The sequence below is a fragment of the Magallana gigas genome, chromosome 1, assembly GCF_963853765.1.
Source record: "Magallana gigas chromosome 1, xbMagGiga1.1, whole genome shotgun sequence".
Lineage (NCBI taxonomy): Eukaryota > Metazoa > Mollusca > Bivalvia > Ostreida > Ostreidae > Magallana > Magallana gigas.
In genome coordinates this window covers 60,528,771-60,548,065 of record NC_088853.1, presented here as the reverse complement: position 1 = coordinate 60,548,065, position 19,295 = coordinate 60,528,771, and the positions used below count along the sequence as shown (strand labels likewise).

At 34.0% G+C, this 19,295-nt stretch overlaps 1 protein-coding gene across 1 annotated transcript; it reads right to left on the bottom strand.

The window, feature by feature from the left end:
* Positions 1-1,108: 1,108 nt before the first annotated feature.
* On the bottom strand, positions 1,109-3,016 carry LOC117688579 (uncharacterized). Its single transcript, XM_034466700.2, has one exon. It carries the CDS (start codon positions 3,014-3,016, stop codon positions 1,109-1,111), a length of 1,908 nt encoding a protein of 635 aa, XP_034322591.2.
* Positions 3,017-19,295: the final 16,279 nt, after the last annotated feature.

Sequence of the window (19,295 nt, the reverse complement as noted above, 5' to 3'; positions counted from 1 at the left end):
AGTATGGCGGTGACGTACTCTCTTGGAAAGATAATGGAAATTTGATTTACAAAGACAATGTCATTGAAGGCTCGCATATTACAGATTTGATCAAACATGCACTAACTCATAATTCAAGAGGAACTCCTACCGGATATCGACAATTTTATGAAACCTTAAAGGACATTCAAGCTCCTACTTCATTCATCCACAATAAAGAAATGATGAAGCACTCTGGAGAACAGACTGGCAGTGGCTTAGTGGTTAAAAAACATACGAACGGAGCACCTCCTAATTACAATTCTCCAAAGAGAAAGAGACTGGCCAAGACAAAAATAAAGTGGTTAAAATTTTAATGAAACAATGCATCAATAAAAAATTACAAATGTACATTTGATAATAAATTGTTGTAAAGACAACTGTATGTTTTTTAATAAACGTTTATAAAAAAATCGTTTTTAGAGATTTCTTTAAAAAAACAAATTGAATAATATCAATTCATTCAAATTACAATTTTTTTTCAATATGATGGGAAAAAAAATCAATTTTAAACAATATAATTATAGTGTTCACATGATTTTGTTCACTACTACAATAACAATCAATATCCGTAGGGTAAGGTGTCCCAAGTGTTACGTTGAATCACTCTTTTATCATACACAATTTTGTATTTTTTTTCTTCATTTCGATTGTAAATAATTTGCTGTTGCTTATGTCGCATAATTCTGTGTGGGTTAACAATCGTTGTACATGAACCTGTTGAATCGGAATGTTGACCCTGATCCGGCCTGAGTACCAAATCCAGCATGGAAGCAAAATTAAGTTTTAAACTGTTAACATAGTTTAGGGTAAATCCTTTGATTTTGCATACTTCTTTTCCTTCTGAAGTCCTGTAGGCGTAATTTTTAGGTCCTCCCGAAACAAATTCTGTAATGTATTCTTTGGGTTGTAACTCACTGGTAAGTTGACCAAGAAATGACCCGACTTTTGGTTCCTGATCTCCAGGTCTGCTGACGAAAATGACTGAATCCGTATCGAAATATAAGACTCTTCTATCCAGCATCTGTAACACTTCATACAGTTTAAGGCGGGCCCAGCAAGTTGTAAAAGTAGCAATAAATACGTTTGTTTAGTAATCTTCTTTAGTAAAATTTTCTTTTTGCTGCCACGAAACTTGAATAATTTCTTTACTGACAATGTGAAAACTCGAGACTTCTTTGGAAGGATCCGATAATAGCTGAAAAAATTTGTCAGCCTCTCTTTCCTGAAAAAATGTCGTCTGCTGCATGTTGAGTCGTTGGCCAAACTTTCCCCAAAACGAATTCAGCAGTAGTTTAGCAATCGATCTCAGAGCAGGGTTTTTGGTAATGTTCTCTCGTTCGAGTTGAATACCTTCTCGAAGAGCGTATTCTTCCATGTACTTCACTGCGTCTTCCTCGGTATGCACCCACTCAGGCCAGCCGCTGGCTTCTTGTTTGATCTTTAAAAATAGGTTGATATATTCGCCAAACAGACCATTGCTTTCCGTCTCTGCATTGTACTGTGAAGTTTCATCCCAATGATAGACCTCGTATATCTGTAGAATTTGGTAACCGCATTCTATGGCTTTTTCAATTTCTGGTGTACAAAATACTCCTGTAATTGCCCGGTCTTCGTCTCTGCACTGACTTGAATTTTGTTGTTGTTGCTCCGAGCAGGTACGACACAGTGCAAAAGTTAATTTTCCGTTAATTTTTTGAGGCAACACGGGGTGATACAATTGTCTAGGAGGTAAAATTTTGACTTTGGCCAACCCAAAATAGTCTGTAATTTCCGTAAAATTGCTTGTAATGATTTTTGGTTCTTTTACGGGATATCTGCCATACTTGTTGACCGAGGGGTAAAGAGAACAAAAATCAAGATAGTGGATTTTTTCACCTTCCTTGACCTGGTAGTACATTTTAACAGCATTTGTTCTTCCTCCAAAAAAAGATTTTCGAGGGTCTAACCTTTCTTGCAGGTTTAGGGAATGAACATAATCAGATGCGCCTTGGTTCTGCTTCAGTAAGTTTTCAAAATCATGCTCCCAAATGTAGACATATTTCATACCCAGAGACTGAATGTAGTCTCTCTTTTTTAAGGTCATGGTCAGTAACTCGTTCATGGAGTGTTTGGTTCTTATATGTTTAAGCTGCTGACGCTGAGTAGGAAAACATATGGGACATCCGTGCCAGTAACACCCGTGAAATTCGTATGCAGTGTTGGTTTCAGGACAGTATCCATCTAATAAGTAATTGGTACCCGGCAGTTGAAATTCACCCTCATTTAAGGCATGCTGTATGTAGAGGCGGTGCCCTGTCTTTTTGAAATGATCTTCTTGTATCCATGAGAGCCACTGTATCGATACGCAACTATATTGTCCGAGAAAAGGGGCATAACCCGTGGAAGGGATTTGTGAAATAGGTGAACTAACAAATTCAGATTCTTCTATTACGTATTCTTGATTCTGTAACTCTTCACCCGTAACCCAATGTTCCTTGAATAAAATGGAAAAGTCCCCTTGCAGTCGGCGGGCCTGTAGCCAATCACTTATTCCATCATTGCCTCTAACTTTGACATGCCATTCTTCTTGAAGAAATTTGCTTTTAAACACTTCCATGCAAACCCCAGCAATGGTCGTGCATTGAAAAGGATCCACGCCTCCCATTAATTTTTTCTCTGGCATTTCATCCTCAAATACCACTTCTTCTTTTCCTGTGATTTTCATAAGAATTTCTCTGAATTTCAAACAAGCTTGTCTGAGTATGTCCACATCACTACGGCAGTAATCTAAAATTTCTCGATCAAAGTCAAAGATCATGTTTTTCTCCAGTTTTTCCTGATGCCAGATTAGAAAGTCTTTGCGTTCTTTAGCATTCATCATGTCACTTCCGTAAAAATGAGCTGCAGGGTAGGATCCAACATAGTAGGCATTTTCTTTAGTGTTAAAGAAATGAGGGAAGTACCCTTTCTTTAGCTCTCGTAAACCGAATGCCTTGGGTAGTTCAGCCAATCTCATGGGAAGAAAATTGAGGGAATCTAATATTTTTATATTAAGCCCTCTTTGAACATGTAAGTACATGATTTTTGATCCAGCATAGATAATTTTTGGAATGATGGAATTGACTAATAGATACTCTAGTAAAAAATATCCATCATATCCCTTCATGTTGTGAGCAATAGCTGTAAAGTCTTTGTGAGTTTCAGTGAACAACCACAAACCAAAGGCATTTGCAGTTTGATCTCCTCGAAATACTATTTCTCGAAATCCGCATGTATTTTTACATGGTGGGTTAATAAAAGTCTGTTTGTTTTTCTTATTACATTTTTTGCACCTAGTTCCACAGTTATCGCATTTAGAATTTGGCGTGAGTTCTTGACCGAAGCATTCCTCACACACTGTTTGAGCCACTACCAAGTTGGGTTTGTGCTGAGATTTTCCACACCAAGACTGATGACAGTTTACACATTTACAGCATTCCATGCAGGGTTCGGGGCTGTTACTGCATTGAACACATTCATCATTTCTTTTCATTGAGTATCCATCTTTACAATGCAAAAGATCTTCTTGTATACATTCAAAGTCAAAAAAGATATATCTGGGTTTTTTCTCTTTACATTCTCTGGACCTAATGTAGCACAAATGAGGCCCTGTTACAAATCGTTTACATGATTCACACTGCCATTCTCCGCAAATATGATCCTCTGGTTTTCTTTTGCATCTATCTAAAGTTTTTTTACAAACCACACATTTCCACCATCGATCACACTGAGATGATTTTGACTTCCCACTTTTTATCTTATGAGAATTAAAACAATCCAGAGATCTACAAACCATGTGACAATTTCGACAACTTAATTCGTGTTTTACAAAACAAGATTTTTTTCTTTTACACACAATGCAGCTTGATTGACACTGATGCAGTTTTTGATAGGGTTTCAAACATTCATGGCAAAATTTGGATTGCATAAAGAACCCACAGACATTAACAATAGTATCAAAATGTGCATTTCCATTTTGCTCAGAATGATATAAAAAAATACGATCTTTTTTCGGAATTTCTAACCCTTGCTCATCTTCACTTACATCTTTTGGAACAGTTCGTATGAATTTGTTACCAATAGTGGCACTGACAACTAGAATATCAACATTCAATACGTTCTCAAAAGCATAAATGTCTTGAATGGACAGACGTCTCTCACTGCTTACATTGGCTTTCTGGCATAACAAAATGGCTAATTTTTTTTGACGTTCATTATTTGTTTTGTTGTGCTTCATTAATTCTTTGTAGAACCAAATAGGACATTTCCGCAATTCCATTACTTTTTCTTCTATTGTTCCTTTGTCACTTTGGTGTGCTAATTTCTGCCATTCAGATGTTGGAATTTGATGTAATTTGAAAAACCCCATGCAAATGCTTCGAGCAAGGCATAATTCATCTGTGTTTTGAATTTTGATACATGATCTTTTGATTCTGAGAGAATCATTGCCGTCACCAACTTTGTTAATATTTTTGCCTGCTATACCGCCCTTTGGAACTTTAATAAGTCCCACATTTAAATAAAAACTTTTATCTAGAGAAAGATTTTCATGGCTGTTTAAGACATTTTGTAAGTTCTCCATCACACTTTTTCCAGTAAGATCTTTCAAGGGCCTTAGTGGTACATACACAGGATTGTACAATCCCATGTGATGAATGATGACTCGTCCAAGATCCAAAAAAGGGTCAAGTCCTCGAGCTGTTTCATTGAGAATGTTGTCAAACATATCTTCTAATTCACGAAGCAGATCAGTCAGCCTCATTCCTTGTTCAGGGTTTTCTGCATTAAACCGAATATTGTAGTTTACATCGATAGCATTATTTTTCATTATAGTTCGTTCTCCTACTTTTTGAATGGTATATGGTATTTTTTTCACACCGCCAAAACCAATTTGAGATGAGTTGGTTCTAGTAGAGGTTGATGCTTCATCGGATTCCATGGATTCAGGAGCCATTTCTTGATCTGCGACATGGTCCTCTTCCATAGGTTCACATGTTGAATTGGGAATCAATGGGGACCATGGACCTTCACCGCTGTATTCCATTTGATCCAAATCATGAGTTAATTCGTGAAACATCAGGTCCTGTTCATTGCTCATTACTTTATCACAGTGGTGGCAATGATGTTCTTGATCCTACAAAACACGGTTTAAAATTTTTATAATAAAATGTTTTTTTTGTGAAATTGTTCTTGCCTTTATGCGTAATGTATTAATCTGTATTACAAAGAATATAGGGTGAGTTCACCATGCATCACACAAACTTAAACAGTAGAGACTTAAAAAAATTTCTTATTTTCATGCAAAAATGTAGAAGTTCAGAAAAATAAATTCATTATATTACTGTTTTTGATTTGTTTTAAGTTTACAGTCTGGAATTTAGACCAGTGCCTTTGTAATGAATATTTTGTCAATGAGGGAATCTTTTATCGTGCCAACACCTACAGGAATTTTGGATTTAAAAAATGTTCTATCTTCAAACATATAAAACTTGGTCAACAAAAAAAAGTGGTTGTATCAATTATTTTTTAAAAGTCAATGTACTACACATTTTGAGGTATATTGCATGGAATGTGTACCTTGTTAACTATAAGAGAAAAAAACATGCACTGAAATCTCTTCAATGCATGGCTAATTTGTGCCCAATTACTTGATAAACCCACCTGCAATTCTTTTTATAATGTGACTCATTTATAAACAAGGGTGAGTGTATTTGCTTTGAAATATGCAATGTAATAATATTCCATTTTTCTTCAGTGTTGCAGGTTATCAATAAAAAAAAGCAAGTAAAAAAATAATAACTGTTTTTGAATGGAATGTTGACCCCTTTTCACCGTCATGATGAAGCTCGTGTTCACTCTCGTGTCTTTGACCTTCGTTGTCATCGTCAAACAATAATCCACAGTATCCGCATAAGAAGAAGGTGTTCATCTAGTTTAAAAATATTCATGTGTACTCATAAAATGAACATGCAATTTAATCTCAATAGTGTAATGGTCTTTTTTTTATAATTTTACTACTTACTTCTACTTTCTTGATTAATCCGGAAACAATAATTCAATTATAATATTAAAATTGAAAACGTTTAAGGATGTGATATTTCCGTAATTCATAGTAAGATGAAATCGTTGATTTTTACTATTAATATTCTAAAACGGAGTAAAAATGTATGATTATGTAATTAAGATTAGTTACTGGTAACAATTATATATCATTACTGGGTCATCATCATCATTATTCGATAGCATTGGGCGGTCATGTCCATCTTCATGCATTTGACCTTCAAGGTGATTCTTAAATATCAAGCCGCAGTACTTGCATAGGAAATCTGACATCTATATAAAAAAAAAGATGAACATATTCTGATTCTTTTTTTTTTGCTTTTCAAATATTTATTTCTTTTTTCTTAAAGTCATCATTGCCTGTTGTTTTTTCCCCTTTTTTATCACTGCAAAAAGAACGATAACTCTACAACCTGGCTTTTCAAATTATCTTTCCCTTCTCCATAGAACAACAGAAAAAAAGATAGTTTTTTTTACGAAATTTATTAAATGGATGACCATGCATCGTATAACTACAATATAAAATATACACATGATATTATACTACAATAAACAGCAAAAAATGGTATCTTAAGAAATTAATTACATAATATAAAATTACACCAAATATTTTGAAAAATAGTTTTATAAGTTTTGGTAAAAAAAAGACTAGAATTACGAAATGGCACCTACTGTAGTATAATATCATATTTTTAAAGTAAAAATTAAAAAACAATTTGGCACATCAATGTGCACATGTAAAAATTTGTAAAACAAAATTAAAAAAACATAAAAAAATCAATTTAACATAATGACACCTGATGTTTCGCCTAGTTTTTACAAATTAGTCACATCCTTAATTTTATTTTTTAAAAAAATACATCACCATGTATAAGTATATACATTTTTTTAAATTTTAGTAAAACAAAAAGTGGCGTGTAATTACATAACACAACCATACAAATCTACTCATTGTTAAGTTTACAAAATAATTCAAATGTATACTTATTGTTAAACTCAGCCATACATATATACTTATTGTAAAGCTTACAAAAAAAATAATTCAATGTATACTTATTGTTAAGTTAACAAAATAATTCAAATAATGTAGCAAAACTATCAAATCTTTTTAAATACTTCATAGAATAAATGTTAACATTCTGTATTTTGATGTTTCGACAGTTCCTGCAGTAGCTTATCTTTACTTTTAGATAAAAAATTACCCCAAAATTTCCAAAATAAAAAAAATTTGAGTCTGTAAACAAAATTTCCTAAAAAATACCCCTACCATCCCCAGAAAAAAAATAAGTCTATTAAAAAATTTTCCAAAAATCACCCCCTTCCCAAAAAAAACTGAGTTATAAAAAATGATTTAATCTTTTTTCTTTTGTACCATTGATCTCGTTACCCTTCTATTTATATTACCAAATGTTGACATTTCACAGTGTTCTTCATAATATGGTTTAGAAGAAGCTGCTGCAGGAACCGTTGAAACATCAAATAATGATATCTCTGAACTTGATGTACTGGTTGAAAACAATGAGGGTGTATGTAATGGCGTTGACATGTCAATACTTAAAGGTGGTGAAGGTGGAGTATAGATAGGGGATTCCTGGATAAATGGTATTGGTGAAGGTAATCTATGGATGGTAGTGTGGCGTTTTCTTCTAATGACAATAAATATGATGGTGATGATAAGGCAGATGGAAATGGAAATGGATGTGACTGAAAAAAAAATTAAAGTTTGGTTATTATAGTCTTGGTAATTGGTTCCAGATATAATTCATTTTCTGATACTGATACAATAGATGCAATAGATGCATAATCATTACTAAAAGATGAATCAGAAAAATATTCATCCATGTCAATATTGTTTGATTCATAAGAGTTTAAAATACAGGTTTCTTTATAAACACCAGCCATATTTATGGCTTTTTGTCTAGTATCAAACTGCTTTTTTTGAGAATAAATGATAAATCTATAAATACTTATTGGAAGAAACAACACAAGTAAAAATAAAAAGTAAAGGTAATTTAAATTCATATGATAAGTATTTGATTGCAAATTACCTAATATGAGTGTGGTAGAACTAGGCGAAACATCAGGTGGTGTTGAACCAGTAGAGGAGGGGTGGGTAGAATTACCTATTCTACCTGTAAACCTCGCCCCCTCCTCTACTGGTGTCGTGGCCTCCTCCTCCCGGCCTGGGTAGCGGTGGCGGCCCCCGGTGGTCTCCACACCGGCCTCCTCCTGTGGGCTGGAACTCCCTGGGGTGGTGGTGGTGGTGGGCGTACCACTACTGGGTGTGGGGGTCCTCTGGAGACCGGTGTGGAAGTGGCGGCCCCCGGTGGCCGCCACGCTCGTCGCTGAGGCCTCGCTGGTGGCTGGGGCCTGGCTGGTAGCTGGGGCCTCGCTCCTCTGAGTCTCTGAGGGCTCACTGGTATCCTGAATGGGGAGGGTGGTGGAGACAGGCTCACCGGAGGGGACGGGGTCCTCGGAGGGAGATGAACTACGATCATCCCCTCCGGTGGCGCTGGTCTTACTGGTTGTCGTCTCATCGGCCTCACGATTGCTATTGGACGGTTCTTCAAAACAAAAAAAATATATACATATTAAATATGCATTGCTTTAATATTTTTGCTCTTTTAAGTGAAATTGTTTTTTTAATCATAAAAAATCTAAATATTCTGACATAGTGTGTGAAAATCATGGTGTGAATGTTTTTTTTATCGAAATTTGGCCCCCACGTGCGTAATCATGTTACCAAAAAAATCGATGATGAAATTCGAATGGTAAATCGAGTTGAGAAAAAATATGTAGGTATTTTTTATGACAAAACACAAGGTATTCTCTTCTTTATCTGTTAACTTTCTTCAGTTTATTCCTTTTCCCCACCCTTCAATGATGCAATGCATCAACTAAAAAAAAATGTGACCTCGTGTTCCGTAAATTAAATCGCGGGGTATGACAATTTGACAGGTAACCGTCGTCTGCAATCCGATCTTTTAATGGGAAAATAAATGGGTCGTGAGTTAAGTACATTAAACACCTTTCACAATCTAACAAGTATTTTCATTCCATCAAGCCCCCAATATTAAAATATAAAATTCTAAGTGTCGGGATGACAATCCACATGTCATCTACCTACCATTTTGCTTCGAAGAATGCGCGCTCAATAAAGTTCAATAGTTGAAGAGGGATGACGTAAAACCCGACATTTTTCCGAAATAGTCTTCTCACCCCATAATTATTTTTTTTACTTATAAAATAGCATAGGTTTTTTTTATTTTATACTTAATTTTAACATTTCTTTTATTTTAGATTTTTATTTAAATTTTTAAACAGTTACAAATTCATACCCCCCCCCCCTTTTTTTTTGTAAATATTTTTTTTACATAAAAAATATGATATCTTTGAATAAATATTGTCAAAAACATACCTTGACATGGCATCCTTGTAAAGGCTGTGGAGCTCTGCTGATGGACAATTATTTTCTCTGAAGCAAATATTCTGTGGGTAGCGCGGCCAATGTCCACAATCTTGTTGTCTGCCACCCCGCACAGAGAAATACAGGAACATGGATCCCTCTTCACGCAATCAAACCCGCGAGTGGTTTCCCGACAACAACGGTTCACATTATTACATTGTTGGACCGACAGTCCAACAATTCCGAAAAGGAGAAAAACAGCAAATTGCATTTTTACAATTCAACACGTAATAAAAGATACTCGGTGTGAAATGAAGTCAAAGTGCGGTACTGATAAAATTTTTACCTTTACTTATATAGTTTAATTGTGACCCTCATAACATTAGAGGGTCAAAAACGATAATGGAGAATCGGGTGTAGTAATTGATCCTATAATTGAAGAACCCCCAAAGTTTCAAAACTTGAAGAGAGCTGACCTATACATGATGACATAAAATGTGCCCTTTTTTTAGCAACAGTTCATTGTATTAAGTGAAGTGTAGTAAATCTGTGTTAAAATAAATTGAACTAGCACAATTATTTGTCAACCGAAATCACTAATACAAAAATATTGAATAAAAGTAGAAATTAACTTGACCCATTAGGTCAAAAAAGTTTCTAATCGAGCTGATTTTATTGTAAATGCAATTACTTTTATTAGGTCAAACCTTTCCAAAAGAAGTGAAAAAATACAAAGTCAGCAGCTTTGTGCCCTTTTACCAGAGTCAAAGCATATCACATCCATGGGTTGATTCATTCTTACAATTAATTGCAAAAAAAAAAGGGGGGGGGGTGAGGGGTGATTTGCACTTCTCATTCAATAATGTCATCCTATTTAAAAAGTATTTCACTTATTCAGCATTTTCTTAAATATACGCAAAAAAATTTAAACTAATGTTACAAAACCCATTACCAATGTATCAAGTATTGTATTCAATTTTTGAAAACTATGCGTTTCTCTTTCAATTTTTGAAATCGATGTCATCTTAACAAAAAAAAATTCTTTCTCGTCACGTTACACATCATTATAAGTACAATCTTATCAAACTTTGAAAGGGTTACGGTATCAATTTTATCTACACCCGTAGGATAATATACATATCATTAACCTGTTTCAATACACTGTACCAGCTGCAAAGAACTCATTTTCTGCATCCAATCAGAAAAAGTAAAATAGTTTTTGGAGGGAAATTTAACATTTACAATGTATAACAAGACAGCACTAATATCCAATCAGAAAATCTTACGCTGTACTAATTGCAAAGAATTTGTTTTTTGTATCCAATGAGTAGGAGTAAAATAGTTTTTGGAGGGAAATTCAACATTCACAATATATAACAAAATCAAACCAATATCCAATCAGAAAAAACTTAAACAGTACAAAAAATTGGAGGGAAAATGCATCTCTTTTTTATAAAAATCAAATTAAATTTTAAGAAAATCACCTTGCAATCTTAAACCCAATAGGACAAGTTCATTTTTTTCTGACCAGATCTGAACAATTCAATTCACCCTCCAAAAAAAAATGGAAGTAATTATTATGTAAGTAGTTTTTTTTTACATCTATGCAGATTTTATTTTATTTATTTTTGTCTTTATTTATCCTTTTAAATTTTTAATATTCATTTCTTCATTTTTTTTAGAAATGACTTGACAGCTAATAACAGCATTACCATACAGTTTACAGAAAATACCATGCATTTCACAGTCAGGTATGCGTTTTATTTAAAGCAAATGAAAAAAAGGATAATTTAATATAGAAAAAAATATTTAAAAAAAACTTTATATAAAACAATTTTTTTTCTACCGAATGTTTTTCTTTGTTTAATTTTCACTTATTTTAAGCACAAAATATAAACTTATGTAACATTGACCCTCCTCTTTTTTATATAATTACAGTAACTCCAATCTCCCCTTAAAATCAACCAAAGAAGTAGGTACTTCTTGTGAAGGTCTACAGCAATTCAGAAATAAAGAAACACAACATCAAGAAACAGAAGAAGAAGAAGAAAAAGAAGAAGAAGAAGAAGAAGAAGAAGAAGAGCAAACGGCAGAACAAATGGAAATTGACATTGACGGTGTTATATTGGAGAGGATGATTCATAGACAAGAAGAGTTAAAAGAAGAGAAAGAAGAAATTGAAAGACGCTTAACAGACTTACAATCGAGAGTTGATAACATTGAACAAGAACTTGAGGATATCATGTATTTAATGGATTAACGGGAAATTTTCGCAGTGCTTGTATAGTTTGTAGAGTTACCTCTCTTTTCTCATCATTAAGTAATTTATCATGATTTAAAAACTTACCTTTTCCACTGATGTCTAGATGTGAAATGAAAAATACCTATATCTCAAAAAAGAATTTTGCCTTATATATATATGTCTGTATTTATCATTTCTAAAAATATTCTTTGTAAAAAATACGTATAAGGACATTATTATTTCATCACGTTTATGCAATACCGTTCACTTATTTTTTTTTTTTAGACATTATAACAAATGATAGCAATTATGTTCTATATATAAAACCTATTCTTATAAAAATTATGTTTTTTTTAAAAAAAAATGTTATATAAAAAATATTGAACATAATTTTAATTTGTTTTCTTCTTAAAAAGCATATAATTTCCGTTATTTTTTTCAATTTTCTTGCTTCCTACAGTTATTTATCACAAACTTAACTGATTAAGCATATGAAAAAATTAACTGTAGGTTGTCAAGAAAAAATCTTTCATTATACAGTACATTCGGTGGGAAAAAAAACCTTTTCACCTACTGTACTCGAATAATACTTTTCCTCTAATGCACACGTTTCATTGTATTAGAGACATCTTTTCGAAAAATTTGGTGGCCGTTAAAACGACCGTTGAAATATTTGAGCTTCAAAGAAGCTACTGTTCTTTTCTCTTGTCTTCTTCTTCTTCCTTCTTCTCCTTTACTTCTTCTTTCTCTTCTACTTCTTCTTCTTCTTCTGCTACTTCTTCTTTTTCTTCTTCTTCTTCTTTTTTTTCTTCTTTTTCTTCTTTTTGGTCTTGTAGATTTTGTAAGTACTGTTCGTACTTATAATCAAACATATACACTAGTCTACCATCAATGTCTCTTAACCTCCCAGAAGGATAGGGATCCATTGCTATTTCCCAATCCCAGTCTTCATGCTCAGGGATTGGTAAAGCAGTATCCAGCCCGCTTACCGCAGCCGAAGGAGTTGAATCGTTTGGTGTTAAGGGCATTTTAAAAAATGATAAAAAATTGTAACTACTCTTTAAAATATACCCTAAATTTTTTTAATATACACCCTTTTTTAATGTTCAAGTGCGCATGCTACATCACCTCATTTTTTCATGTAATTTTTTATTAAAATATCTCTCTCTCTGTGCACAGGTAAGTACACCTTATTTTCACTGTTTGCTCAAAATAGGTCATCCAAATCGATCTATTTTTTCTAAATAAAATTCACGTATTGCTTAATATCATCTATTTTACGTTATCGATACTACAGCGCATGCTCTCAAACCATAGAATCATCTTATGGTTTCGTCATAACCTAAAACCTCCTACTTTTTTTACACATGCTCACTAAATCTGTATATTCAACCTCCCTTTCTAAAAGCAACCAATGAGAACACGACCTCTATAAATTTACTGCTCTAAAAAGTCCCCCTCTATAGGGCCTCAATAGTAACTACGTCATCACCTCTATATACAGTCCACCAATGAGAACACGACCTCTATATTGCTACCTTTTCTAAAAATACCCTCTAGGTGGCCCTAATAATTACGTCATCACCTAAACCTCCACCTCTATATCACGGTATATGCTGCTAACGTACATGGAACAGCTATATTAACATGTTATATGGTACACTTCCGCTGAAGGAAATTAAGTGCCAGGACTTTTGTATAGAGAAATATTTTTAATTAAGGACTAGATAGTGAATGTCGTAGAATTCCCATGCAAACATTAGTGGAAATAGACACTGAATGTAAATATTTTGTTTTAAATTTTAGGGAAGATGTCATGGATGTTGAAGTAGTTGAGGATGTTGTGGCAGTAGTTGGTGAGGACAGAGCTGAAGATGAGCTACTTGATCAGGGCAATGTTGATAATGAAGCAGAGGTGGTGATGGAGGACATTGATAATCTACTCCTCCAGTAATTATTCTTATGTGTCTGGTGTTTAATGCTCACACTGCTGTTTGAATTAGGAGTTTTTTGTGAACATGTCAAATTTGTTATCTTTTAAATGGTTTCAAGGGTCCTCTTCCACTTTAATGGAGTTTGCATTTTGATTTGAACATGCCCAAATTTTTCATTGTACATTGAAATGGAATGAAAATTTAAAAGCATAACATAATTCCAATTGTGTTAAACCTTGATGCATGTGTATATTGCTTTCTCATTTCCAAGAAATTCATTTATGAATATAGAGATCTTATAAATTGCTGATATATTAAAATGTATGTATGTCCTGTGTTCTATAAGGAATCATTCATTGAGTAATATGAGGCGATAATTTTGGTCGGGGCGTTATCAAATCCAATAAAGCCCGAAGGGCTTTATGATAGATTTGATCACGCCCCGACCGAAATTATCACCTCATAATATTCAAAGAATGATTCCTTATTACCTATATTTATATAATTTTAATTAAGCCATCGTATGATTAAATATTTAAATATAGATAAGCAAACCCCGCTGGCGCCTCAATTTGGCGTCGTTTGTATTATGGGTTATATAGTGCAAAATCGATACGTAGTGTTATCACAGGCAAAGACACTGGGAAATGTAAATATAGCGAAATATGCCAATGATGATGGATACTTATGCTCTGTTCAAGGATATCCTGGTTAATCTGTATAAATAGAGAAAATTCAAATCAGTAGCACTTATGACAAAATATTTCCCAGCATTTCTGTTGAATAAAACTGTGTTATTTTTAGATCGTAAAAGAAGGTCTTAACTAAGACCATTTTGTCAACTGTTATTTACCTGCGTCAATTTAGCCTAGACATTTGATTCAGTTGGGCCATCTGAGCATTATATACATTAAATTGCAATACCGCGTGCCAAATCAGTTGCTGGTTATCCTGTTCGGCAATAATTCTTGGAGAAGAGTAATCACCATAACAGACCAAACAGGATAAGTAGAACTAACATTGTGGGGAGATGACATGATTAACAAGATTAACCAAGAAGGTGTTTCTGTTGTGGTGAAATGCGTAACAATGGAATATTTTAAATTGTCCACTTCACTTTTAGCTCATATATCTTAAATCAATTCTTTATGTGTGTTTATTGGATCTGCAGTTAAATCTGTGTGGAAGACCTCCAGATTCAGACCTTGTTGGAGAGACCGTCTCTGATACAAATAGCACCGTCAACGAGGAAGTGTTAAACAGGCTAAACCCTTGAACATCATAAAAACTTCTTCATACATGTACATTGTACCACGCAAACTCAATGCGGCTACGCGTCTAAAAATGACAAAATTGTTAGTATAGCTTCAATTTTTAAAAATTAAGTTTACAACTAGAAAAAACCGTGATTAATACTTTTTTACAATGGCTTATTCAATGTGTTGAAACTAGACACCCTGGCATGGTCCACTTCAGCTGATCAAAAGCATTAAATCTGTAAACCAAAACTCACTAGTGATTATCCGATGTGATATTACCTTATTTACAAAGTCGTTATTAAACAGGAATTCGATGCAAGATTTATTAAACAAAAGGCCCATCGGCCACATTGCTCACCTAATCAAACGTTCATTGTATTATTTGTTTTTCCCAATATTTCAGACAATGAGGTGAAACACTGCAAAAAGAAGAAAATGTCAAGCGAACAATTGGAAAATGCAAATAGAGCTGTTTTTGATGATTTACTTTATGAGGATATAATGCCTCCGGATTCTCCCCAACACTCCATTGACTATGAACCGATAAGCGAGGATGAGGATTGCTTGTCAATTAACTCAGAAATGTAAAGAGAACTTTTGACTTCAACAAACAGGAAAAAGATGGACGCTATGGTGGACAAGATACTGGTGTGTGAGAGTACAGAGCCCATGTTTCCATTGAAGAATGACGACAATGTTAACGTCGTTGAAGACGACTCTGAATGCTCCGTTCATCCGGATCCTTCGATAATTCCGCCGACATCGAGGACTGTAGCGGAACACTTTATTCTAAAGATGACGAAAAGGACCGTAAGATATAATGACGGCATAACAGAAATTGTGCGTTTGATTTTATTATTGTCATGATTATATGTGTTAAATATTCAATTTTGTCCAAAATTCATGTACCGCTTGCCAACTTCATTAGACTTTTAAACGGCTTACTTGTTTGCATACAACAAAACCGTATTTAATCTAGATGAAATGTAACGTACTCAGTTTTGTGGTAGGTATATAGTGCTATGAAGAAATTTTAACTTTCAGCTTATGAAAGTACTTTGTCGTAAATTCTCATGACGAATAACTTAAGGTCGAGCTATCAAATCATACTTGAATTAATGGAAGGTAGGTCATTCTTAAACTAATTCGCAAATAAGAGGAAATTAATTTCTTACTCTATTTTACTTATTTAATTACATTAAGTTTCATTAGCAAATTCTCTGGGAATCTCTTCTCACAACATATGTAATACATATATGCCATGCTAGTTACACTTATGTATTATATAGTTTAAAAATATCATATCCTTTCCCCCTTGGTGGCCCGAAAAAAAACAACTTAATAAACTTTCTCCGGATGACTTATTTAAAGTCATTGTCCGTTTTCCTCAAATTATGTTAAACAAGAGAAATATAGATGAATGTAAACTTATTTCAACAAAATAATGATTAGTTTGTGTTTAACCATCTGTAATCGTATAGAGGTTTTAACTTTAATTTATACCAGAAGTTCCATGATATTCTTAAGTCTCTAGTCGCTTAAGTTATGTCAATCTCAAATCCGTCTGTTTTCTAAGTCTAAATCCAAAACTCCATAATAATGTAAAAGATTCTAGAAATTCATATCAACGCTCAATCACTCTGTCAGATATTTGCGTTTATTTCAAATTAACAAGTACCTTTATTCCAATTTCAATTTAAACGAAAACAAGTGTAAAGGTTTCCAATATATTTAATAATGAGCATGAAATGAGACACACAAAAAATTATATTCACAACGAAAAATATCTAGGAATACTAACATTAAATTTACATTCCTAACCAAATAGATAAATTGCTAAGCATACCTTATTGTTAATATTAAATCCAGAAAACCCGAACAAATTATAAGTTCCACCCCGCACGGACTGAATGAAATACACAACTAGCCTAACAGGTTTCCCAAGTTAAATTTAGAACAAAAGAAACGGAAGGGAGAATCGAGCTATAAACGAGACTATGAACGAAACGATGAACGAGACAGGAAACGAAGACTGGGGCCCACCTATCTACCCAGGGGAGTGAGTTGACTCGAACCTTGGAGATGATTCCACGTCAACCGCCGGTCTAAAGCAAAACCTGACTTAAAAGACACCGCTCTGGGGGGGGGGGGTGTTTCTTTTAGCCAATCAAAATGACTGAATGTAAATATAGCTCGAACTGGTGTTTTCCAAATGATTACATAAAACTACGAAACTTTCCGAATGAAAAATAAATTATTAGAACCAACAAGAAATCTGTGAGCCAATGCTCACTAGTGATACCCCCGCTCTGATGTGAATATGCAAAATAAGCAAAGTCGACATTTAACAGAAAGCTGGCATCCGATTGGTACAGAAATATATCCCACAATATGTCATGCCTAAACAAATAGTGTGTTAAAATTTCAAGCATCTGCGATGAATAGCTGCTGAGAAATCTTTGACGAAAATTTGTTTGAAAATTTTGGCTAAAATAAACAAAGTACTCATTTAACAGGAAGATGACGTCCGATTGGTACAAAAATATATTCCACAATATGGCATGCCTTAACAAACACTGTGTAAAAATTTCAAGCATCTGCGATAAATAGCTGCTGAGAAATCTTTGACGAAAATTTGTTTGAAAATGTTGGCAAAAAATAAACAAAGTCGTCATTTAACAGGAAGTTGACACCCGATTGGTACAGAAATATATCCCACAATATGGCATGCCTAAACAAATAGTGTGTAAAAATTTTAAGCATCTGCGATAAATAGTTGCTGAGAATTCTTTGACGAAAATTTGTTTGAACATTTTGGCAAAAAATAAACAAAGTCGTCATTCAACAGGAAGTTGACCTCTGATTAGTACAAAAATACATCCCACGATATAGCATGCCTATACAAATACTGTGTAAAAATTTCAAGCATCTGCGATAAACAGTTGCTGAGAAATCTTTGACGAAAATTTGTTTGAAAATTTTGTTTAAAAAATAAGCAAAGTCGTCATTAAACAGGAAGTTGACGTCCGATTGGTACAAAAATATATCCCACGATATTGAATGCCTATACAAATACTGTGTAAAAATTTCAAGCATCTGCGATAAACAGTTGCTGAGAAATCTTTGACGAAAATTTGTTTGAAAATTTTGGTTAAAAAAATAAGCAACGTCGTCATTTAACAGGAAGTTGACGTCTGATTGGTACAAAATATATCCCACGATATGGCCTGCCTTAACAAACGCTGTATTAAAATTTCAAGCATCTGCGATAAGTAGTTGCTGAGATAAATGCGACAGAAATTTTTGTTACGGACGGACAGACAGACGGACGGACAGACAGACACACAAGGGTAAAACAGTATACCCCCTCTCCTTCGGAGCGGGGGTATAATTAGAAAAGTCGTAACATTTTGCTTATGTTATAAACGTACAAGTGCCTGACATGAAAGCGGCAGACTATAATAGAGGAAAACATTCGCTATAAATCTACCCGTAAATCTGATCGTCGGCAATAAAAGTAAGTATAAATAATATGACTGAAAGTTAAGTAAGATATAAATGCAATCATATCACACTCCCTCCACCCCAAAACCGAAATATCTTAAATAAGATATTGAGGTAAAAACAAAAATGTCCGAACTCTAATAAAATGACAATTTTGAAATAATACAACTGCAAACAGCCAAGATGAACATAAAATATGTTATTTAATATTAAAATATTAACCCTGAAATAAAAAAAATATTTATTTGGTATACATTACAAATACTTCTATTAAATATATAACAGATATCACAATTGACCAATGACGTGACAGTTAATATTTTACATGGAACGAGGAGGAACCATCATCGTTGAACTGAAGAAATGAATCGCTGTCTCGAGGGACTGGTATAATATCCTCCTTGAACAAATTCTGCAAGAGTTTGGCATTTGGTTTCTTTGGTGGCAACACGCCTTTTGGATATATTTATGAATTGTTGAATGAAGTTTTCTGAGTGAATCTCGACTTCCCTTTATGTTTCTTATTGTTATGATGAATGATGTTAGGTTTCTCAATCTCCCTATGTCCACAAGATTCACAGTGAAAAAGGAGGATTTCTCTCACATGGGATCTGCTCCAGTGTTTCCGGTATGAGGCCAAAGAAGAATAACGTTTATCTCCACACCCTGGTACTTGGCACTTCATCCCCCCATCCGGAAACTCCTGGCGAAGATCATTATCCAGCGAAAGCACTTCACTTTCTTTCACCTCCACCTCCACCTCCAGGACGTCTATTGCTGAAAAAACAAAAACAAAAAGGAAGTTGCAGTCCTCAAATAATTATGTTTACTTATTAAAAATGTTTTATTTT

What these genes read in the sequence shown, in the direction of transcription:
- LOC117688579 (XM_034466700.2), bottom strand. Translation starts at nt 3,016, where the DNA reads ATGAGATTGGCTGAACTACCCAAGGCATTCGGTTTACGAGAGCTAAAG.